Source organism: Neopelma chrysocephalum, unplaced genomic scaffold, assembly GCF_003984885.1.
Source record: "Neopelma chrysocephalum unplaced genomic scaffold, ASM398488v2 Primary Assembly neopelma1_96845, whole genome shotgun sequence".
NCBI classification, from domain to species: Eukaryota; Metazoa; Chordata; class Aves; order Passeriformes; family Pipridae; genus Neopelma; species Neopelma chrysocephalum.
The window spans coordinates 457,914-482,707 of NW_020925488.1; the positions used below are offsets into that span (position 1 = coordinate 457,914).

At 48.7% G+C, this 24,794-nt stretch overlaps 1 protein-coding gene across 2 annotated transcripts in view; it reads left to right on the top strand.

Annotated features, from left to right (window-relative positions):
• Positions 1 to 24,675, top strand: part of DNAI1 (dynein axonemal intermediate chain 1) — a 142,408-nt gene extending 117,733 nt beyond the window's left edge. The window contains exons 20-21 of one of the 2 annotated variants that reach the window (XM_027670459.1): positions 24,411 to 24,532; positions 24,577 to 24,675. In XM_027670459.1, coding sequence (XP_027526260.1) covers positions 24,411 to 24,515 — 105 coding nt within the window. In that variant the 3' untranslated portion in view covers positions 24,516 to 24,532; positions 24,577 to 24,675. Of the gene's footprint in view, positions 1 to 24,410 lie in introns of both variants that reach the window. The other variant, XM_027670460.1, reaches the window with a different exon arrangement.
• Positions 24,676 to 24,794: the final 119 nt, after the last annotated feature.

Below are 24,794 nucleotides of genomic sequence, written 5' to 3' on the forward strand. Positions count from 1 at the left end.
GTTCTGCAGATTCCTTAACTATCGCTGGGCTTACAAAATAGGGCTTACAAAGAGAGACTGAGCTTGGGATTTCAGCCGTGCTGAATTTATTCTGTTTTGCCTGTTAGGTAAAGGTGGTGTGGTAGATAAGTGGAAACAGGGAGGATAAGGATAAGACCTTGGTCCCTTCCTGTCTTCATGTCCTTGAGCTAGGAGGGAAGGTTCAAGAGCTCTTTAAATAATTTGCCGGGTTGACCCACAGCTTAATTAATTCATGTTTGTAAAACACTTGGGGATCTTTAAGAAGTGTTATTTAATACTCTGAGTTTTGCTGTCAGCGATGTTAGCACAGCCTCATTTATGAACACTTGGCAGAACAAATATGCCAAAAGGGGAACTTCTCAAAAGCAGTCAGGTGGTATTTTCAGAAGTGACTTTACCAAGACATACAGTAAAAGCTTCAAAAAATGCCTAAAACTCCCTGCGAGTTTTGGCATCCTAAATCATTTAGTGGCACATGGGAAAAGGTGCATTTGTTGTTGAGAGGAAGCTGGAGACAGGGGCTCTGCCACCTGTCAGGCACTTGTGTCAAGGACACACAGAGGGCACAGAGGTCCTGTGTACAAGGGACATCAAGCATAGCAGGCATCCTTGTGTCTGTGCCCTAGTCATTCAGGTCCTGGAGCTCTCCCTAGTCCCACAGATGAAGTCTCTGGGGCAGGACAAAGACATCCTCTTGCCCCAAAGCAGTGAGCTGTATTTGTTTTCATGAGGTGTGATCCTGGTAGAGGTTTTCCTGTGCCTATTGCTGTTGTCTCTAGATTGTGTGAACCCTCTGGGAGGATTGTGTGAACTCCTGGGAGTCCTCTGGGAACACACTACCCAACTGCTAAGCATCGGCTCCAAGAGCCTGGGAGCCTGGGGGGGCAAAGACAGCTGAACCCAAACCATGTGGGAAGAGCAACCATGGGGCAGAGAGCAGAGCTTGCTGAAGGTGTGTTTGCAATCAAACTACAACCAGCATGGTCCTGCACTGACCATGCTGAATACCATCTCCCTGAGCACCCAGCCCTGGTTGGGCAGAAAGCTCATGGCAACAAGTATTGTCCTGTGCAAGTAGGCCAGTGAAACTGGTTTGGGTCCTTCTACTCAGGGCTCAGAAGTGGGGGACAGAAATGCTTGCAGTGTTTTAAGATGCAGCAGTAGGAACAAGTGGCTCTCTGCTGTCGTCCAAGCCACTTTTGGACTCCAAGCACTCCTTAAATGTTGCAGCGGATGTCAGGCAGGAGTTGTTCAACTTATAAAGTATCATTTCTAATTTTTAACAACCTTGGGTGGTTGAGTTTACCCGAGGGAAGCATTACTGTAAGAAGAATCAGTTTTGGGCAGAGCTGTTTAATTAGTGAGCCTTCCGGGTTTCACTCGAGGGTTGGAAGAAATTAAAGCATTTTGTCATCACAGTCAGAAGAATGTAGCTGCTCATGGGCTTTGGTTTTCTATAAACTGCTAAAATAGCCTGCCACAACCCCTGTCAATGCTAAAAGTAAGGAGAAGATAGTAAAAAAAAGTGTGCAGTGTTTTTTAGAAATGTTGGGAGACCACAACAGAGTAGGAGTAGAAAAGAAAGCTTACAATACAGATTTGCTGAGACTAAGGCAAATTTCTTGGCCAGTACCCAGGCTGATGGCCAGGAAGGCAGACAGCTTCTTGGCCTGATGCTTGTCTTGGATATTTTTCTTGGATTATTTAGGATGATTATCTCAGTCTCTGTTCCTGCTACTGATTTCTTCACATGCAAGACACCTCTTTCTTTGTCTGTCGGGGACGGTTGTGTTTCTTCCCATGCAGTAAATCCTGATGGACAGGGTCTAGCCGGGCATGAGTGGAATGTGAAGGGGAACACGGCTGCTCATGCATTCCAGGTCTGTGCAGAGCTTTCCTGTCCATGTGCACATGCTGGGCAGCTGCTCTGCTCTCCCCGTGCCTTATCACACCTTCTAGTGTCACCTCTGGGCTCCCTGTGCCCCGCTGCATCTTTGCAGCACTGATGATTTTGCCCTTGGCCAAATCCAGCCCAAGGCTGCTCAGCCAAGGGAGGGGCATCAAATTTTGCTTCATGAAGCACTGTGGCTCTTTGACCGTAACTGTTGGCAGGGTTTAGGAGGGATCAGTTAGGGTAAGGGGACTGGGATGGACAGTGTGAGTATGTTGGGGTTTTAAGGAGATGAAGGAGGAAAGGGCATTTTGGGAAGATTGGTGGAAGTGTGCAAAGTTTAAAGGAGGCAATAGGAGAATGGCTGAAATCTCTTCTTCAACCTATCCACCTCCCCAGCATTGTCTCCTTCACAACCCCTTGGGACTTGAGTTGCTTCCTCCTCGTACTCCCCAGCAGCACCCACTGCACACAGTGCTGCCTCAGTAAAGGACATGGCTTTCATCCCTATACCCAGTCTCAGTGGGATGCAGCTCAGATCCAGAGCAGGTACTAGGCAAGGACAGTGTAAACAGAGAGTGGGATTCTTGGTCCTGAACCTCACTGCTTTGTAGCCTTGTGTTGCCATCACCTAGGGTGACAGGGAGAAACTTGAAGGAGGTAAGGATCAGGAAATTGTTTCTATTCTTAGTGTTTTCCTGTAGCTGTGGGAGGTGTGAGGGATGAACCAACCAGGACAAAAAGATGAACATGAACTCCTTCCTTCTGTTCCATGAGGTACAGTACATGTGACTGTATTTCAGGAAGGAAGCTATTGATTAGATACATTCTCCAAGGTCAGTTCTGGACTGGTGAGTAGTTTAGCACTGAGGAAAGTGTATTTCGTCCCTCAACTTTACATTTCAACAGCTCTCATTCTGTCTGAGAGAAAAGCACTCATCTCTCCTCTCCAAAGGTCTCAAGTTTTGCTCTTTTATTGGTGTAATTCCTAGTCCTTCTGTTTTCATGCAAATATTCCTCTCTAGTTGAGATTCTCTCAGTGCTTCAGTGCTGCTCAATCGTCTCTTCAGAGCTGGGTAATTGCTCAGTGACCCAGAAGCACAGAGCACAAGCAGTGCTGGAGGAATTTGGCATCAAGTGCTGCTGTGCCCTGCCTTCATCAGGACTGCCTCCTCCAGAGGCAGCTTGGCCTCTGGCTAAGGAGTCACACACATCTGAGCTTGGGACTCATAAAAACTGACCTGCAGCTTGATAGCTTCCTCTAGGGCTTGCAAATGCTTTTTTATTTCCTTTCAGTCCCTCCCCTGTTATTTAGTCTGGTTGCAAGTAGCTGCTCTCTCTACTGTTCAGGGAAGAGCTGAGGAGCATGGGTGCATCCAGAGACTTGTGAAATCCTGTTCCTGATCATTCACAGCTTTCTGTGTCATTTTGGTACAGGAAGGAAACCCAGAGCTGGAGGCCTGCAAGACGATTAGGTTGGAGACACATGTGTATGAACAGGTGGCTCTGAGCCTGCCTTGGAGCAGGAAGGGCTGGAGGTGGTTGCTCCGACAGTCTCTGCTGCTGGCGTATGCTGGTCCCAGCAAGAGGCCACACCACCATTGTGCAGCTTGCCAGGGTGTGAGCAGCACTGCTCGTGGCCTGCGGCTGTTTTGCTATGCAGATCTGTGACTCATGATTGTAAATCAGCAGCTACCAAAGGGAATACTGACAAAAGCAGGCTCCCATGCCCCTTCCACCTTCTCCTTCCCCACCACACTTTCCTGCCCTGCCACTGTGCTAGGAAACCCATGAGCAGGAAGACCCTCACAGCTCCCAAGGATACCTTCTCCCTCCACTGTCCCACATCAGGTTCCTTGCAATCTCACATAACCTGAGATAAAATGAAGGGACTGTTTAATCCTGGAAAGCTGTTACTTGGGAAGTGAGGTGGTGCATGTGCCAGCAGGCTACAGTCCTTCTTGGGCAAAACTGAAGCCTTTGGTAATTTACCTAGACACCCTGGACATAGTCACTGTTCACAGGAGAGTGGCTCTAAGGCACAAATCCAGATGTCCAAGAGTGTCACACCACAGTTACAAGGAGTTCTGGATTCTGGACAGAGATGTGGCAACCTTAAATACTCACATTGTTTGGATAGCTAACCCAAACAAACCAACAGTGGATCTAAAGGACTTGAATCTTCTCTCCATTAAATCTATTTTCTTCATTTTTGGAGAAATAATTTTTAAGTTGCATCGAACTAAGTGAAGGGAGAAGAGAGTTCTGTACAACAGCAGCAATGCTGAACCCCAAGGTGAAGAGCAGGAGTTTTTCTTCATTTTACTGTTCCTGGCCACATGTCTTCAACCTTGTTTTTGTTGTGTAATGTCACTTTCTGTGGCTGCTGTGTTTGGCAGTTGTTGGAGAGACAACTTCAGCATATTTACAAGTTATTTTAAGCTGAAGTCAATTCCCAGTGGTCAGGGTGATGTGTGTTTAGTATCTTAAATGGAAACACTGGCAACTGAAGCAAGAAAAGGTCCCATTTTACAAAAATTCCATAGTACCTATGAATAATTTCTAAAGTGCAAATCTCATCCTGTGAGGTGCTGTGTGCTGTCAGGGGGATACTGACAAAGTCAAGAGGACTGTCTTTGACTTTCTAGTTTCATCTTTGAGGATCTGTGTAATAAAAAGGTTTGCCTGTGTTTGAAAGTGATGCAAGACTGCTCCATTTTGCAATACTAGCAGTTTGGACAGAAATGCTGTGGGGATTTGGTTTTGGGATCAATAGTAGTCAAGACTTTCTAGATATAAATCTGGTTTGTGTCCGTTGGATTTGCTGTCCTCAGTAACTGAAACCTGAATCTGGACAAGCAAAATTGGTTTCTAGTGGTGTCTTATTTACACCTTTCCTTGTATTTCTCCCTGCTGGTGCTGTTATGTTGCTACAAGTATTGTTTTGTCTGCAGACTTTTCATCCTCTTTTTTGTGCACAGATTGTGTCTGTACTTTGGTGTCTGCCATCCTAGAGCTCCCCAAGCCCCAGCAGTGTGGACTTTGTTCCTCTGCAGGCTGAGGAGCCCATCACTGCCTGTCCTGGGAAATGCCTAATGCATGAGAAGGAGCTTTGCCTTACATTTCAAAGGACTTGCATTTTGGCTAGATCTGTGATTGCCTGGCTCTTTGAGCCAGAGCCTCAGCTTTCTCCAGTGCCTTGGCAGAAAGCCATGGCAGCAGAGGAGGGGGCACAGCACAATGCTGTGGCAGGAGAGGCACTGCCCAACCTTATGGGATGCTTGGCTCACCTGTCCTCCCTTTCTTGCTTTAATCTGTCCTCTGTGCATTTGTTTCCATGCGGATGACTTAAATCCCCTCCAGAAAACTGAGGGATCCCAAGAAATCACCAGTTCTTTGCCTGAATGACAGCCCCAGTGCAAAGGCAGAGAGACCTCCAGGGGGATAAACTATTTTCAAAGCAGGCTTTTGGCAGAGCCAGAGCCAGAGGCTTTTTTGGGAGACTCTCATTCCCCCAGCAATGGCTGGGTGAGAGTGCAGGTCTCCAGCCTGCAGCCTCCCCTGCAGTGACAATTGGATGCTCAGTCCCCTGCCGGAACTGATTAAAGTGGCCTGATGAAGGAGGTAATGTGGGTGCTTATCCTCCAGGTCATCTGAGGGTGAGCTATTTTTTTGCCAGAGAGCCCCAAGCAGCTCTCAGGAGTGCAGCTATTCCTGTGCCCTGGCTCTGCACAGGGGTGTGGAGGAGGAAAGCTTGTTAGCTCCATGCCTGAGCCACGGGGTGTGTTAGGACAAGGCAAGAGCTCATCATGGGGACAAAGTGCAATGCTGTGACTGGGGCCTGAGAGACTCCGTGGATCTGCTGTCCTACAGCCTATTCTCTGTGTTTCTCTCCTGCTGAGTGTTTTTGGGACACATCCAATACCGTCACACCTCAGGGGAGGAGCTGCAGTTGGGGTGCACTGATGGACAACCCTGTCCCACTGGGGCCTAGCTCCTGGCAGGCTCTCCTGCCTCCTGCCTGACATGTGGATGTCACAGACTATCAAGGCCAGGATTTCAAGCTGGGCCAGCCAGGTCACTGGAGAACTCATGAAAATTAGGAAGTGGAGCAGGGCACCAAAAGATGCTCACCCACAACCAGCAGACACAGCAATGACGTGCACACTGTTACCACTCCTGCCCAGTAATCCCATCTTGGCCCTGTGCTGCCCATCCTGGCAGACAGAGGAGTGAGAAGGGTGCAGGTCCAGGTATGAAGCAGAGGGAAGATGTGGCAGTTGTATGAGAGAACGGGTGAGAAGCTGGATCATGGCACAAGCAGGGAAGAGCACACATCCCATGGGTGTCCTGGCCAGAAAAGTGCAAAAATGCCTGGAATGTGCATAAGCAGCTCCCTGTTGGCTCTGCACCTCCACAGGCATTGGTTTGACCTCCATTTGGGCTGATCATGCAATTAAGGTGGAAAAATGGAACTAATTCTCCCCAGGTCATGGCTCTGCACTGTCCTGAGCACCTGAGGACTCGCTCAGCAGGGATGGAGAACAGGACAGTGGTCTTCAGGGGCAAGACCCATCCCAGTCATGTTTTTGCCTTGCCTCACTGAACCAAGCAATACTCCAGAACTTGAAGAAGGTGGACTTTTACTCTTCTCTGAGCTCTTCAAATTTTCCTTACTTGTAATTTTACATACCTTCTGTCTGGGAATTGACCGAGTGCTGTTGGACAGTGTCCCTCGTTGCAAAACCTGGTGGTATTTGCTGCACTGACAAAGGCAGGAAATTTGTCATGACATGGAATAGGAAGAATTGCAGCTACAAGGGCCAGAGGAACAGCTTGATATCTGGCACATCCCTGTAACTGCTCCTGAGCCACTGCTAGAGCCTGACACAGCCTTCCCCAAGCAGCCGGCCTGAGCTGGAAAGGGCTGAGGCTGCCTGGGGAGACACAGAGGGCAGCTCCCTGATTGTGTCTGTGTCATTGTAAAACACACCCCAAATGCATTGCTCTAAAAAACCCTTCACTTTCAGACTTCACCTGTGTGTTTTCTGACACTGGGTGCATTTACCTGCAGACGTCCATGCCCCTGCCTGCCCTGATCGAAACCATCACGCTGCTCCCAGCCCTTCCCAAGCCTCTCCTCAACTCATGCCACCTACCAACCTCCTCCAAAAGAAAAGAAAGGGGGACACCTGTGCCTGAAGGCAGGCCAAACAAATGTCCCTTGCTCAAATTAATTTGATGGGCTCAATGGAGAATTGTTTAAATGAGAAAAGAGAAGGAATCGCCGATGAATAAAACGTCTTGCTGCTCACGGTGATGGAACTGACGCAAAAGGATTATTTTTATCCCATGGAGAAAAGGAAGAGCCCTGTGAAGCAGAGGAGAAGAGGGGCTGCCTTACCTCCCGCTGGCTGTGGGAGATGCAGTGACGGCTGCAATCAAAGCAGCTCCAAGGCTCTCCGGGAGGAAAACTGTTATGCTCCAATTCACTGAATGATTCTGCGAGATGGGATGCCAGACACCAACTGTGTGAAGCCGCCTTAGAGCAAACATCCCCCGATCTTTTCTGCTCCCATATCTCACCAGGAAGCTGCCTATGATCCCACTGCTCTTAGTCTGGAGGTGTGTCTGAGCTCCTCACCCCTCATGGGGTCCTGGTCAGTGCAGAGACCTGTTCTGCCTGGACATTGCTGTGTTTCCCATCTCCCACCTGTTGGGCTGAAATCTCCTTCTCATTATCCCCTAGACCACATCCCATGAGCTGTGCCCTTGCTTCACTTTGTCCTGTGGATGCAGCTCTCCTACTGCCCTCCCCAGCACAAAGGGATCTTTTCACATGACCGGCCATGACACTCCTGTTCCTCTGCAGTGGCAGAGCTCACTGTTTCACAGCTCCATGGGAGTGCCAGGTCCCCTCCAGGTGATTATGCCTCTAACCCTGATGGCAGAACGCTCCCTCCCTGTATTTTTGCATGGAATTGTCCCTGCTCACTTGCAGTATCTGGCATTTGTCCTTGTTAAATCACATACCGGTTTTCCAGGTCACATCTCTGGTCCAACAAAGTAATTTCCAATTCCAGTCCTGCCTTCCGGGACACCTGCAGCCTTCCCGTCTGTCCCAATGTCCAAGTACTAATAGTAAATATGACCAGATCCCCTCCAGACCGTGGAGCTGTGGGAGTTACACACAACTCAGTGCTGACAGCTCTGGATACAGCTATTGACTGGGTCTTACCAATTTCTGCCCACGTTATGTAGATCTGTTGTCTCACTTCAGGAGCATGATATCAAGGGAGACAATGGCAAAGTCTTCCTGTGGTCAAGGTTAATGACTTCTGTGTCTTTCCTGTCCACAAGGTTTATTGCAGTGTTGCAAAAAGAAATTAGATTGGTGCAGCATGACTTCTTTGGTGCAAATCCACGTTAGTTGTGATGCATTTCAGTAATGTTACAGCTCATTGACTTTTTCTGCTCATCTTCTGAAAAGTGAGGATAAACTGAAGGGTGTGAGATTCTCTTCTTTTTTGGATAGTTACTGCCTTTAGCTTTTTCAGCTTTCTGATTCCTGTCACCCTCTGAGATTCCCCAAGAAACTGCTTTGGATTAGGGATATTAGGTTGAGCTGATGTGATAAAAGCTGCCTTGCCAGGGGGCAGTTGTGGTCAGGATGGTCTCAAACATCATAATCAAGTCAAAGTGTGTGGGCTTTATTAGGCAAACAAGTATACCTGGGAAGAAAAGTGCATGTACCCTAAAGCTTGTATTTTATTCTCTGGATGTATATTATTTGAGATAATAAAAGGCATTACTTCTCCCTTCCAGCCTGTTCTGTCTGGGTACACACTAACCCATGCCCTGATCAGCCAGAGCAGAAATCTCCTCGTTTGGTTGCTGGTGTCAGCTGTGATATCCTGAGGATTTGGGATTGCAGAGAAGGGGGAAGGTTCCTTCCCAGGAACACAGAGTGAGCATGAATGCACTGCGCAGCCTCTGCTTTCTTGTTTGCCTCCTCCAACTTGTTGATGATTATGTAGACTTGCTGTCAGAAGTTAGACACCAAAACCAGAATGAGCAGAAACTACTTTGCAAATGCAGCTGTGAGACTGGAGGATGCTCAGCCCTCTCCAGGATTAGGTTTGCTTTGATCTGCACTAAAAGAACCTGCTAAGCCAGGAAAATGAACTCAAGGGCTAGGCAACTAAAGGACATCCAGTAGGAGTGAAGGGAATTAATAATTTAGTGTATTTCATGTCAATGAAAAAAAAAAGCGTTCCAGGCTTTGCCTCATGGTTTGAGTTTGAAATAGAGCTGAGCAAAAGGCTGATGGATTGGGTTTCAATTACATCTGCTTGTTCAAGAAGAAAAGCTGTACTGTAAAAACACCGCAGCCCACATGGCTCCCACAACCTGGAGGCTGGGAAACTTGGACTGCATGAATGAAAGGGAAGCCCATCCTGAGAAACCTTGGCTTATCTGCTGCCATGAGGCCAAAGGCAGGGCTGTGGAGATGCTGTCTCGCTCATCCCAGCCTCATGAGGTTTCCCAGCCTAAAGCACCAGCAAAGGAGAGGGGTGTGGGCCCTGCTCCTGTAGTGGGGAGAGCCTGGGGCAGTTTGAGCCTGAAGTGCAGTGCCCGAGGATGGAAATCCTGGGGTGGCTGTAGGGCACAAAGTCTTGCAGAGGGATCTGATATCCCTTCTGTGGTGGCAGGGAAAACTCCAAGTTTCTTGCCTGCATGGGGAGATTTCATTCTTCAGAGTGCTTTTACCCTGATGATAGTCAGGAATGCGCTGCCAGGGGTGGTTTTTCAGAGGCCGGCGCAGTGGACACAGTCTTCTGCAGTCAGCCAGACCTTCATGTCAAGTCAATGTTAGTCTGATGTTAGTTAGATTTAGAAAAGCAGCAAGAAAATGGGGCACCACCACTGCCTACCTGCAAAGGAAGAAAGAGAAAGGCTTGGCAGAGAGCTCCAGCCCTTGGTTCCCTTATCTCTCAGATACTTGTAATAGGCTGAGCAAGGTTTCCCAAGACAAGGCAATTGGTGTCTCCCCTACTCTCTATCCCTGTCCCTTACCTGGCTTGAAGTCAATGGCAGGGGTTCATTGGAGACATACAGCCTATGTCCCTGTGCTTCACAGTGCTTTTGGCTTTCTGCAGGGTGCAGTGAAACCACTGACTGTACTTTGTCCCTGCTTCCCCCTGATGAGTAAGCCTTGAGTTTTACAAGTTTTGGATGAATTGGGCAGAAATGCCACACATTATGTGATATGGTTGAAGAGCTTAGAAGAAACTTACACGTTGCAATTGGCCTGGTTCCCCTTCTTCAGAAAGAATTGATTGTCTATCAAATGAGAACTCTTAAACACCACCATGCTCCCTATACTTAGTACTCTGTGGCATTTCAGCTGTACTTGGCAGTTGCTGTTTTAGCTCAGGAAGAGTCATTGGTGTGTTGAGGTTACTGGCTGAGGCTGTGTGAATCATTATGGTTATTTCTGGGTTTTAAAATCTATTGAATCTACTTCCACTCTTGATCTTATTGAAATGGTAAAGGAATTGACAGGCAGCATTACAGAGAGAGATTCACAGCTCTATAAAGAGGTAATCACAACTCCAAACAGGCCACGTAGCTGTATATGAAGAGATTTAAAGAGTCCTGAACTCCTCAGTTCTCTTGATTGCGGCTTTTTTTTATCTTGTGTGTTAAACAATCAAACTGTGAGCACTCAGAGACAACAAGGTGTTACAGTAACAGTGAGAATTTATTGACATTAAATCAATGTTATCCCTTTTCTGCCATTGAAATCAGCCTAGTGGGGAAACATTGCACCTGTCCCACATGCCTGGGAATTATATAAGCTCCCCTCTTGTGTCAGCTTTTCCACTTGTTGTTAAGCATGGGCCAACAATCCCTACTTTCTCATCCCACTGGTGCTAGCTCTCACAGACTCTTAGTCCAGCTTCCTCCTTGGTCCTATCACCATTTGCCTCAGGCTTCCACTCTCCTTGGGTTTTCTCCAGTGCTTCCTGGTTGTCATTTTTCACTGAGGGACCTTCTTCCTCTCCTTACCCCTCTAATACCAATAATCAGACCAGTCTGTGCAGCTTCCTCAGCTTTTAGATACTCTGGGAGGAGAGTATTGGGGAGCTGCTCCCCTCTTACCGTGTGCCAGCATTCTCCAGGGTGTGGGAATTGCCCTGTTGAGGGCTGGATTGCTCTGCACTGGTCCTGACATTATGAGCAGTATATGATTAAAAGAACATTTGCTTAGAAATGCTGTCTGCAATAAGAGCATAACAAGAGAGTAGAGTAATGCTGCAAGGCTCATCCTTCAGTTTACAATTGGTGAGGAAGAACATCCTGGGATTGCAGAGCCACAGGCACATTCAGGGTGGAGGTGATGTTAGCATATCTCTAGTTCAGCTTCCAGCTTAAAGCAGGTACAGCCCTGAGATCAGACAAGGTTGCTCAGGATTAGGGTTCTCTTGAAAATCTCCAAGGCTGGAGATCCCACAGCCAGTCTGGAGTCTTGTTCCAATGACTAACTGTCACTGTGGAGATAAACTTCCTTATGGCATGTTGAATCCTTCCCTATTTCCATCTATGGCTGTTGTAACTCATTCTCCTGCTATGCACTCCTGTAAAGAGTCCACTCCTGTCTTAATATCCTCCTCTTGGGTGCTGGCAGGTGCTTGTTAGGTCACCCAAAATGATCTCTTCCATGGACTGAACAAGCCCAGCACCCTTAGTGTGAGTTCAGTGCAAATCCTTCGGCACAGACAACCTTGTAGTTCTCTGCTGGACTCAGCCTGGTTTTACAGTCTGTTTTTCATCACCGGGGCAGCGAACAGAAGCACTGAGCCATCATCTATTTCCTTATCCTATTTCTTTCCACTCTAGAAAGCTCCTTTCTTTGTTTCCAGTGTTTAAGGACATGGCACATAGGACCGGGAACAGAAGGTGAGAGTGGTTCACCCTCTTTGCTTCCTCCCACCTCTCAAAGCTTCTTTCATTAACACTCACCTAGTGTTTCTTAATTAGCACCTTCTGGCTTGGAACTGCCTGCTTGTGTTGCATCTTTCTGGAGAAAATCTGCTGAAGCTCTATCAGTTGTACAACAGGAAATATGAAACACTTGGGCTGCTTGCTAGACTTACAGCTGCTCTTATGCACACTCAGCGTTACACAGGGGCTGAGTGTGGTTCTCATCCTTGGCCTCTGTAGCCATCCTTGGCTTTACCTGTCCCTCCTGAGGGAACCTTCTCCTGTAGTTCTGTACTTGTCTTTTGATGCCAAGCCACATGACAAGTGCATGTCTGAGCTAAGCCAGGAGATTGCAGAGGTTATGCCAGAAGTGGAAGGCGTAACAAGCTCAAAAATCACCCATAAAGAGCTGTTATCAGTGGAATAACTGGGATGATATCTCAGAGCAGCCTGCAGATTTATTTGAGAGGGTGGATTGGTGTCCTCACTGGCATTTCAAATTTCTTATTCATTCCTTTGCTGATCTAGCAGAATCCACTTATTAAGTCTCGAGAGGACCTGGAGGCATGAGGACTTTGAAAGGTTTTATATCAAATCTCCACATGACCTTGAAACATTGAGGAGATGGACTGAAATCAAGGAATTTAATTCAGTGAAGACCTTTCCAAAGTACCAAAAACATCTGACAGGGCTGGACTCTGCTCTGCTTGATTCTGCTTAGGTGCAAGCCTGAACTAAGTTTCTGTGGTCCAAGGACTCAGAATTATGTTAACAAGCCCAATCTAGTCAGTGATCCCACGCCTGCAACATGGTGTGATTTCAGCTGGGAGTGATGTGAGAATTTGTCTCATGTTGTGTACACCACAATAGCATCCAAGCCCCAGGTGATCATATAGGAAAGATTGGCTTTGTTTATGGTTGAATCAGGGATTGCTGAAATAAATCAACTCTGTTACAAGTTCTTTGCTGCTCTTGCTGGATTTCTGGCTCATTTACACATGGTTGCTGGGAAGTTAAATCACAAACAGTAACCATTCACAATGATCTAGGCTCCTTTACAGGTTAGGGAGAAGATGGCACTCTTTCTTCCATTACCTTCCTTTCACCTTCAGAGCAATTGCAGCTCTCACTTAGGGATTTTATGCATCTTTATGGCAAATAGGGTGTTAATGAAAGTATAATTACTGTAATTAAATTTGGATTTAATTTTCTGAGCACAAGTGCCCCCTTTCTGTCTCTTGTTTCCTGCTTGGTTGCCAGCTGTGAAAACATCTCTTTCCAGGGTTGTTTTTGATGCTGAGGCACTCGCACAGTACCAGGCGTGTGGCAGTGGGATGGGCTCATCCCCCACTGCGGTCTGTCTCACCCGGCTCTCAAATTGTGCTGACCTTTCTCCTGCAGTGAGGGGGAAGAGCAGGATCAGCAACAGGCCTTGGCATTTATGGTGTCTGCATCTCCCAGCACTTTACATGCAGGATCCACATGGTGAACTGTTTTGCAGGAGAAGCGGTGGGATTTAGTGGGGTCAGGCAGCAGTTGCTTCCACCACTCCTCTAGGTCAGTTTAGGTGTCTCCTTTGTGCTAGTGGAGAGGAACAATTCTGGGTGTCATCTTGAGGACTCTCAAAAAATCACCAGGTTCTTGTTCAGTCTTTATTAGTTTTCCCCTAGACCTGTAGCCTGACAACACATCTGCATTTCAGGGATTTCCTCACATCAGGGCGATACCAGGAGAATTGGTGCTTGGGGTCAGAGCAGAATGAAAATAGAAGAGCCTGGGAAGAAGTGACCCCTCCTGAGATGATGAGGGAATCTGTGCTACTATGCTGAGGGAATATGAAGCCAGAATTAGTATCCAGATGTGACAAGATCTCTGCCATCTCCACCAAAGTGATTCCTTCTCCAAGGGCCCCCAGGAGGAATGCTGGCTGTTTGCCTGGAAGCATTGCCTCAGCCATAACCCTCTGTCCCAGCTCCAGCAACACAATGAGCGGGTCAAGGATCAGGTCACTGATCAACACTTGCTGTTATGTTGAGGTTTTCAACCTCACGAAGGTGACAGGCTTTGTGTCACTGTTCCTAATTACAGAATCATAGAATTGTTTAGATTGGAAAAGACCTTTAAGACCATCAAGTTCAACCATTAACTCAGCGCTGCCAACCCCACCACTAAACCATGTTCCCAAGTGCCACACCTACATGTCTTTTAAATACCTCCAGGGATGGTGACACCACAACTTCCCTGGGCAGATTGTTCCAGTGTTTGACACTCCTTTTGGTGAAGAATTGTTCAGTAGTGGATCTATCCATGTGGTGTTAAGGATGCACATCAACCTCAGTTCACCTCTGCTAACAAGTTTCCTCTAGTTCTTAAATCTGCTATTAATTGTCAGCTAGTTTGTTCTGCCAGCTTGGCCGCTGTTTTGCTGAAGCTGTCAGTTGCTGATTAGCCTGGTTCCATCTTCAGTATTTGTGGGACTTGCTAGGCAATGGAGAGGTTACCTTGGGAAGAGTTTACCTTAAGGACCTTAATGAGTGCTACATCCTTTTCTTCCCAGCGTGCCTTTATTTTGCACTACTTTGTTACAAAGAAGATCCATTAGTTTCAGCAGCTAGCTGAGCAGATGGATTTAGCTGGTCTGTGGCTCTGAAGTAATTACATTTTGGTACAAGGGAGACAGAGCAGTGAACATGTAAAATTAATTCAGGTGCAGCATCCTGGTCAATGTCTCAAAGCAAAGAACACATTAGGGAGGCCACCCTTGGCCACACTGAGGCTGTGCTGTTGGCAGCGTGGACAATCAGTAGGACTATCTCCCTCTGTTTTCCTTAAATGATGTTGGTTGGCTTTTCCCATGACCAGTTCCCTCTTTGGATGTGTATTAGCATCAGAGAGATTGATTACTGCTCGCATCTCTCTTCTGCTTCTGTTATAATTAAAACAGCAATATATGCATGAAGCAGTTAGATTTTAATAATACTTTTCTAAACAGGATGTCAAGGAGCTTAGTACAAAGACTTGGCCTGGAGCCAGATCAGCATCTTAAGACTGGATTGTCATTAAAATTGGCTGGCTCCCACCTGAACACCTTACATGAACACAGGCTCTAGACTTGCTTTTTAGCCACAGTGCTCCTCATTTTTGCCTCCAGATAGGACACAGAAGAGTCTGTGCTCCGGGGTGGCAGGGCCAGGGCAAGGCATGGATCACCAGTGCATATGGAAACTGGGTCTGCTTGTGGGACAGGAGCATCCCCAGCTCCAGCCCTGTTGCCATTCCCATCACTGTGTGCCAGGGAGTCCATATTCAGGTCCTCCCTGGGTTGCTTCCTGCAGAACAAATGTTGATCAGGGCATATCAGCATGCTACTGGCAGATCTCCCAGAAGGAAATGAGTGCTCCATGGATGCCTATGTCCCAGAGGAGCACTCCCTGAGCTACCTCCCAGCACATTGCTGGATTTCTTCTGCATTGTTTTATCCTGTCTGCTTCTGACTGTTAGGTAAGTTCTGATTTATCCTGTGCTGCTTCTGATATGCAGTCCTTGGCCCTGCATTTGCACTCGGACCAGGATGAATCCCACTCTCTGTACAGCTCTTAATCAGACCCTTGGGGACAGTCCAATCCCATTGGGTCACTGAACATGGATGGGGAGTGTGTATCACAACATCAGCATCACTACCAGGATTCATGGGCTCAGAGTGGAGATGCCTCAACAGGCAGCAACAAGCATCCTCCACAGAGCAGCACAAGCCCATCTCCAGGAGAGGGCTGACACCAGCAAAGCTCAGGAACTCACAGGGTAAAGGAGCTCTGCAGTGGGATAGAGTTGAGCCTTGCCTGTTTGTGGGGAAGTTGCTGTAACAAGGTGAAATCCCAGGGAAGAGCAACAGATCTAGCTGTAGGATTTTCCATGCTTGTCCTGCATCCAGCTTCTCGCTGACCCCTTTTAAGCCCTGATTTGCATGTTGCAGCGTAACTCAGTCATGTCTGATGTGATTTAGTGTGACATCCCACAGGGTCCAGGCTAACAGTGTATCTGGCTCCCAAGCCTGGGAGTGTTTGTGTGGCATTTATCATTTGCCTGGCTGTTTCCTGTGCAGCAGGTGGAGAGAAGCTGTGCAAGCCATTTAATCTGTGGCAAATGGGAGACACGGTCTGAAGGAAACAGGATGCGCTTCGGCAAGGATGGAGGCAAATAGAAGGACAGGGAAAGGAGGTGGGAATAACTGACTGAGGAGATAAACTGAAAGCGATCTCACTTGCCAACAGTGCCCTGCCATAGCAGAGGTGTACAGGGGAGCACAGGCAAGAGAGGAGAGAGCGGGAAGCACAAGCTGATCCTGTTGCACTGCTTAGTGATGCAAAGGCCTCAGCTCCCATTTGGGGTACCAGGCTTGAAGGACATGAGGAGCAGGAGAGCAGCAAGGACCATACAGCCAGCTTAGAGGCTGGATGCAGGGAAATGAGAGATATGAGCACTCCCAAAGAGGTCCTGGGCTGGCAGGGTAAGGAAGGCAGTGCTCTGAGGTTATGAGATGGCAGGAAAAGGCTTAGGGAGAAGGTTCCAGTGAGTGTCAGAGGGACACACTGGCAGACATTGCCAGGAGATGGGTTGGCAGCACCGTTCCTGGGGCTTTGCAAAAGAAATGGCCATGCAGGTGATGGGAGCAGAACGTGACAATCCACTGCCTGGGGCATGTTGTGCTGGGCACCCCAAGGACTGGATCAAGTGCTGGACAAGCATCTGTCAGAAGCAATTTAAGAGTAGCTACTCCCGCCATGGACCAGGGTGCACTAGTGGACTAACACCTCCTAGTTCTGCCCCAGGTGACACTGTGATTTAAATGAAAACTACACAGGAGAATGTGTTGTCAAGATGACACAACTGTTCACATGGTTGAAATATCCAATGCTATTTTCTGGAACAGCCCGGAGTTCCCTTGTAGAGAGCAGGAGAGAGGAAGAGAGCACTGTGGCTTGACATTAAATTGCGGAGTGAGCTCTTTTGTAAGCAGAAAAGTATCAGTTGTAATACATCTTTCATGCCATTGGCATTTACTATTATTAAATATGGGGAATCTGTGAGTGAAGGCATTTATTTTTGCTTCTAACAATAGCAAAATTTGATTTCCAATGTACTTGTATTTATACAGAATGAAGTATATTCACATGCTCTCATGTTAATAGCAAACAAAAATATATTTCCTATGCAAATATTTTTATAAACAGTATTTAAAAAAAAATTAAGAAAGTGCCATGTTAAAAGAGAAACAACAGCTGGACTTCCTTAAGGCAGTTAAAAGGTGATGAAAGTGGATATGTGTATATTAACAGTGGTGGCCAGAGAAAGATTGGAAAAACTGCAACTTTTTAAAATACACTGTTCAGACAACTGCAAATGTTCTCTCATGAGATACTATGCTCTATGAGATAACAGCAGTACTCAAGTATTGCAGGAGCTGCATATTCACATCCGTGCTTGATTGCTTTTATTAAACTCTAATCTGTAACAGCTTACTGAGCTGGCATGCAAAAATGCTAAAGTAAAACTGAAGTATAAAGAAAAAAAAGAGAGAAAGAGATGGTGAATGATAAAGAAATGTTGCTGGGTGGCTGGCAGGGCTGCCTGCCAGCTGGCATCAAGAGCTGCAGCTTAAGGCTGCTGGGGTCACTGCACTCTGCAGGGCATCTCCTTGATTTTGCCCCTCTGGATGAGATTGACATACGTGCCTGTGGGTGCTCTGTGTGCCCAAGCCTCTTGCTTCAGGGCTGCCAGCCCAAGTAAAGAGGTGCTGCAGATATGGCTCCTTGTGGTAGGCATAAAAGTTAGGGAAGCCTGTGCAGCTTTTGGATTGTCTATGACACATTGAGGTTTGGTGTCTGTGTGTCACTGGAATTGCAATGATATTTGAAGTTGAGCTAGAACACAACATATTGTCTGTGCAGTGGTTTTTATGGAAAATCTCAACTAAAATCCCCTTCCTGTCTCCTTCTGCCCCACTGCTTCAGTCTGAGAGATCCCACAGCTAAAATACTGGGTATTAACGCCCCTGCCAGCCTTTCCCTCCAATGCCATTGTAACCCGTGGCATGGGGGCAGGCTTTGGGTACTGGGGCTTCCCACTGAGCTAAAAGGTAATTAAAGTAATTGATCCCATCCAGAAGAGCCCGATGGCACAGCAGAAAATCTGAACCCCATAGGGGCTAGATCCAGGGTTTGAGTGGGCACTGCCTGTCCCTTAGGGAGGTGAAGGAAAGGGCATCCTGTCCTTCTGTCCTTATCCCAAAGATGGTTTGCACCACCAGGACCCCCCAGGCTTGAGGAAAAAGCTTTTGGGTTTTTCACTCTACTCCAACCCTTTTATGAGACCGCTGTGTGTCAGGACAGGGTAATTACCTTGCACACTGAGCACACAATGATTTTTTCTCAATGCTTAGTACCGATTCTGTTAACTGATACAACTGAAAATCTTTTCCAGGCACCTTGTGAGGAGTTTATCTTCTCACCAGGCTGCTCCATTCAATGTGGCTGCTGTTATCTTGTCTCAGTGACCAAGGGTAATGATGCCCAAAAGAAAGCTGTTCTCCATCTCTCTCACACACACACGCACACACAGAGCTCACAGTTAGAGGGTAGCCAAGTTGTCCCCAGGGCTGTCAAAACTCTGTTGCTGATGCTTCCTAATCACAGCATCTGTGCGGGGCAGAGTTAAGGGTATGGGCTCATTTCAGACCATTTCAGTCTTTGGATAACTTCAAAATTTTTCCTTCTCCTTAAGGTTTTTTACTTGGTGACACATGAACTGAGGTTCATGACCACACCCCTGTTTTGAACCTGTAAATGGTTCAGACAATGGAAAAGGCAGCAGACCAACTGTTTTAAATGGTTTTAGTGGGTTTCTACAGCAGGTACAGGGATAAATTCAGAAGGAGATAACAAGTCACTGTAATGCCCAGTTCAGAGGAGCTGTGGGGACTGCTGTGAGCCCAGTCTGCACTCAGCCTGACTTTGTTCACTGAAGTTTTCATGCTAAATGTGGCCTTCTTATGGCTATATTTAGGTGCCTAAATGAGTGGTCTGTAAGAGACAGTGCTTGTGGCTCTGGAGTTAGCAAGAACTGGGAATCTTCTTCAGGGAACAGCTCCTGCTGTGCACAGATTTTGCTTGGCCAGAGAACACTGTGGTGGGGTTGATCAAAGATGTGGAGTCCCAGACAGCCTCTGGCAGAGAGACACAGGGCTGTGATGATGGCTGTCCTCCCTGAAGGCCATGGCTGTTGGCTCTCTGCTGCTGCAGAGCCCATCCAGTCCATCAGTTTTCTCCCCTCTCCCGTGGGTGTTTTAAGCCAGCCAGCCCTGTGGTGTGCTGTGGGCAGGTACCCACCATTTAGGTACAGGTGATCCCTGCCCACATCCCCTGAGTGTCATGCATTTCCCTCTGTTCTTTTTCCAGTGATGCTCCCACCCACTTCCAGGTCTGATTCAATTTTGCTTGCATTTCCTGCCTGTCAGAAATCCTGACCTTTGCTCCCACATGCTTCCTGGCAGATGTGTGCTGCTGAGCCACAGGCTGGTCCCAGCACTGTGACTTATCTGGTTCCAGTGGCTTCACTGGTGACTTCCAACAAGCAAAGGCAGGTCAGTGGGGACTCTGAGACTTGTCTTTCCTACTGTGTCCTGGCAGGGTCCAGTGCAGGTGCTGGCCAAAATCTCTGAGTCAGTATGTGAGGTGAAGCAAGGCAGGGTGCCTGCCCTGAACTGCACAGTTCACTGGTGGTGAGGAACCTGGCCACAAACACAGCAGCTTGGGTGTATATAGGGGAGCTCTTCCCTCTCTCCCCTCCCTGGGATCATGCTGAAGCTGGAAGTAAGAGCATCTTTGAGGCCAATAATCTGGTGTGGCTACTGTTGCCTGAATGACCCAGCCATCTCCTGGGCTTTTCTGCTGGCTTCATTCCCTGCAAGAACATTTCCTGCGTCATTTATTCCCGAACAGTAGCAAAATAAGCCCAAATCCTTATCTCCACTCTGTCAGCTAATCCTTCCATGGGCCAGGAGCAGTGCTGTGAGATCAGGCTGTGAGTGTGACTCACGGCTCTCTGTGGTTGATAAGCGTGTTGCCACTGTGTGTAAATGGGCTTTTGAGAGCCCAGAAGTGGACCTGGCACAGACATCATCCCCAGCTCAGCATAACTCCAGCTTCATATAACAGCACTGAGTTGCTATAGAACCACAAGGGGGTAGGTTAGAAAGGCTTCAGGGCTGCAAGTCATATCACGCTCCCGTTGATGCATGTTTGGTTAGTGGCCCAGGGAGACAGCGAGGAGAATTTTGCTGTGTTTGGGGGCTTGGGTTTCCTTGGTCTTCCCAATAGAAATACTCTTGGGAAGCCTCATCTTTGCTTTCATTAATTCATTTCACCAATCACTGGTGTGTTTTGCTAATGGAGAAGCCCTTACCCTGGAGCTGTCACCTTAGCCTATCCCTGAGGAGGGTAGAAGGAGCAAGAAAACACCTTCTCCAAAACAAACCTGACAGCCTGTGTGCCCCTTCCCACTAAGGGTAATAAGGGTGAGGGGTTTGGGCAGCAGTTTTGGGTGGCTTCTTGAAGCTTCTTAATCCCTTCAAAACCAATCTGTAAAAGCTTAACCCCCTTTTGCATGGGAAGCTGATGTCTTAGGTCACTGGGCTGCTCTGTGAAATGGCTACATCCTGTCCCGGCATAACTGTGTCCAGAAATCCCATCCTGTAAGGAATGACATCAGTGTCAGGACAACAACAGGGCAGAGACAGGCCAAGACTCAGCAGGGGAAAGGGCCCACTCTGTTCCCAGGGGAGTTATGGGGACTTTTGTGTCTGTGTTCATGCCAGCATGGTTGACTTCCTTTGTGCTCTAAAACAAACATGTTTTGCCTTGTTTAATCGAAACTTTAGAGCAGATGTTTTATGACTATTCCACCAATGGGAAAAAAATGGATGCTGAAAAGTGCCAGTAGCATGGCTTTTATGGGAGAGTTTTATTAGCTCAGCAGTATACTGTTCGACTAGGGAATGAAGGCATCAGCCAAGACTCAGGAATCTAGTTTAAGTGAATCCCATATCCTGAATGTAGAATTCAGTATGTGCCAGCATGGGGAGCAGTGGGGCTGGGGCTCCCAGAGGAATGGATCTTCAAGCAGCCAGTCCTCATCCTCATTCTTGTCCCCATCTTTGTCCTTGTCGTCACTGTACCCTTGCTGCTGGGGCTCCACCTCAGTCATCTTCCACCTCCTTTTTCACTTCCAGTGCCAGTACTCACTTTGGGGCTGAGAGACCCATCAAGGGTCCTGCACACTTCTGTAGGGCCAGGAGCCCCATGCCTCGGTTTCCCTGCCTGGGAAGACAGAGAAGATCCCAGGCATAAGACAAAGGGAGCATGAGGGCAGTGAGGAACCTGGCCACAAACACAGCAACATGAGAATATGTCGGGGGTCTCTTCCCCCTCTCCCTCCCTGGGCTTATGTTCCATCAGCAGGGCAGAGTCCATCCCCACACAGCACCTTTTCTGCCCCTGCCATGAGCTTTCTGCTCGTGTCCCTCATCGCCATTTCAGCCTAGAGCATTTTGCTCTCCTGTTGGAAACTGTTAACAATAAAATTGATGCAAACACTGCTGTGAGCAGCTCTAGTACCCATTGGATGAGTTCCTCAGGGGCAGACTTCCCATGTAATCTCAGCTCGGCATATGATAGCTCAGTTGGGAGGATGTTGTGCCCTGACTCCCTCTCAGCTCCCAGTGAGCCCCATGGATGTGGTGTAAGCAGGGATGTAGGTGGAGGACAGGCTCGGCTACACACAGGAGGGCAGTGCCCCATGAGTGCCCTCTCCACCCCTGGCCGTGGCATCTGTTGGGGGGAGAGCCCTGCAGCAGCCTTGTGTGGAGGTGATGCTTCCCTGCCTTGTGTGTGCTCTGGGAAATTGCGATAGCTGTGCTCCAAGAAGGGCTGCTCTGCAGAGGCCTGATGCAGGCAAAGCCCCAGGATTTGTAGGAAGTTGCCACGTGCATCCAAGCAGATCCCATGGTGCTGTGCCGGTGCCACCAGCCAGCCAGCAGCGGCCTGGCCAGCTCACTGCACAAGCGCCCCAGGAAAAGCAGATGGAGGAAAAAAGGGAAACTTTCCATTCCAGTGCCCCTAAAAGGACATTATAATTTTCATCCCCTGTGTCATCCTGCTCGCCTGGTTATGTGGCGTTAAATTAGGGCTCTGGTTCGGTTACGGCTCATTACAGGCTTGCGCGTGGCTTTGTTGCAGCGTGCTCAGAAGCACTGAAGGAGCTGAGCCAGTGTGAAAGTCAAAGTTTTAGGAACAGCTTGGTGACTAGGCGCTGAGCCTTGCCAGAGACTGGTGACTTCAGTGAGGATTAGACACAGTTACCATGGAGCTGGCGGGGCATCAAGCAGGGAGCCTCCCTGATGACCCTACCAGTGGGGAGAGCAAAGGGCTTGGGATGGATGTAGACAGATGGGAAGTGGCTTCAGCATCTCCTTTTCCCATTTGAGCAAAGCAGTTGCCTCTTTAGCCTGTCTTGAGGACCTGTGCAGGGCACTGTGTGTGACACAGGGTGCCAAAGGGAGGGTTTTGAACTGTGTCAGACAGCAAAGCAGCTTTTCTGCAGAAATAGCTAAGTCCTGAAATACTTTAAGCAGCTGTGTTTACCCCAAGGCTCTTGCTCAGAGAGATGCTCAGCTGTGGTGTGGGCCTTCAGTACAAACATCACTCACAGTGCCCAGACCAGAGCCACAAAGGGCATTGCTCACTTGTTGGCATTTAGCACAAACTGGAACCATCCCAGTATGAAATCAATGGACTCAGTAAATGAAACAACCTTGGCTTATCCATAACACATCTTTATGTGCTCAGGACATGAGTGTGGCTGTCTTCTTGGGAGCAAATATCCCCATCCTGCCCCCAGGACTGCTTTCATCTCAGCAGTGTCCTCTAGCAGCTTCGGAAACCTTGGCTCCATCAAGGTTGTACTAGGCTGGGATGAGGAAAAACCACAGGGATTCCCTGGGGACTTCTTTCCCTGTTGTCATCACGCAGTGATGCCCATGTTTGCTAGAGTGAGTTCCATTCAGGCTTACAACTTTCTCTGTGTTGTGCACTGGCATTTCTTCCAGCGCTGAAGAGAAGAAGTGTGTTTGTAATTGCTGCACCTGGGGCCATTAGAGGTGCTGATTCAGAGGAGAATTGATCTGTTCTAAGAGGGGAGAGAGGAAAGCTGGCAGCCTCCTAGCTCAGATGCTGAGTCCTGCTCCCTCAGCCTTCTAAAAGCACCGAGAGCAGAGGCTGTGCTTTGGGCATGCCAAGAGGAGCCAGCACAGCAGCTTTCTGCAGGCTGCCTCCAAGCCTGGTTATTGAGGTTCCCTTCCCTTTGCTCTGCTGCAGGCTTGGGGACCCACTGCCACGTCTCCCAAGCCCACCTGCCAGACTGAGTACCAGCCCTCCTGCTCACCTGTGCTTGGCAGCTGCTTTCTAGTGTGTTCAGAGCCATGCTGGGCACAGAGGAGCTTCTCAGCCCCAAAGCAGGGGTACCCCCCAAATCCAGAGGCAAGGCGAGATCCAGCAGGCTGTAAAAGGGGAAGGCTGTGAGCAGAAAGCAGTACTTTGTGATGGAAAGTGGTGACTGTGGGGATGCTGTTTTGGAGGAACTCCATGGGGTAGATGTTCAGCTGCGGGAGGCTGAATGCAGGCTGGCAAATTCCTCTGGTGCAGCTGTGTCTGACATGGTGTGAGCCTGGAGAGTCCAAACCCAGTTGCCACTTCCCCAAAGTCCCGGAGCTCTGGTCAGAGCAATGCACTGATGATGCAGCCCACAGCAGGGGAGACATGTTCTGCCCGAAGCATTGAGTGGCATTTGTATCCTCAGCAGGGACATCGGCCCCTGCCAGGCCTGGAAGCTCCTGCTGTCCCCAGACAAGTGAGGACTGAACTGGACAGGTTATTTCCCTTGTGCTGTGTGATTGCTCTCGAGATGCTGGTGGTTTGCTTTAGCACTCAAGCAGGGAGCCCCTGGAAGAGTTGGGACAGGTGCTGGAGGACTGTGGGAAGTGCTTGTCCTCCTTTTCCGTGCTGGGGCTTGTGTCAGGGTTGGCATAGCAGTGTTCTGTGAGGCCCCTGGCACCTCCCCAGGGGTTAGGGGAATAGCTGGAGGGCTTACAGGGTGCTCAAGTCTCACGGGGCTGAGAAACTAGGAAGAGAGAGGCAGAAGAGGTTTTTAGTCACTGTGGATCAGCCGATCTACTCCCATTCCTTAGCATCGTTCCCCAGCCCATAAAAGCCTTTAAAACATCTCAAGGCACCTTAAGCTTGAAATACAAGGACAGGCAGTTGCATCTCCCTGTGGATCAGCCGCCGGTGTGTGGTGAGAGCGGGGACACAGCAGTCCAGCAGCCATCCCTGTGCCGGACCCCTCCTCATCCCCGCAGCCCTCCCTGCTCACAGCTGTGTCCTGCTTGCTCTCTTTGCAGGAGAAGAAAGGCCAAGAGGTTAAGAAGGGTCCCGAGGTGGAAATCGCGAAGCTGGAGAAGCTGCTTAGCCTGGTAAGAGAGCCGGAGGCCAAGGCAGAGACGTAAGAGGGGGAACGATGGCTCTGCCAGCAGCCGCCGGCCGAACAAGCTCGGCTTTGATCGGCGGCTGCTTGGCATGCAAGCCACGGGCCCGCGCCGCCCACTTTTTGCACAACAGGAACACTTCGCCTCTGTGCCCGGACAAATAAACGAAGGTGCTGGGAGAGCTGTGGTGTGCGGTCGCTTCTGGGGTCAGGCAAATCTCACCGTGCTCGCTACCCCAGAGCCACAAGCCCTCGTCATTCCCTGCCCTTGGATGGGTTTGCACTAGGTGAGAGCCCTATG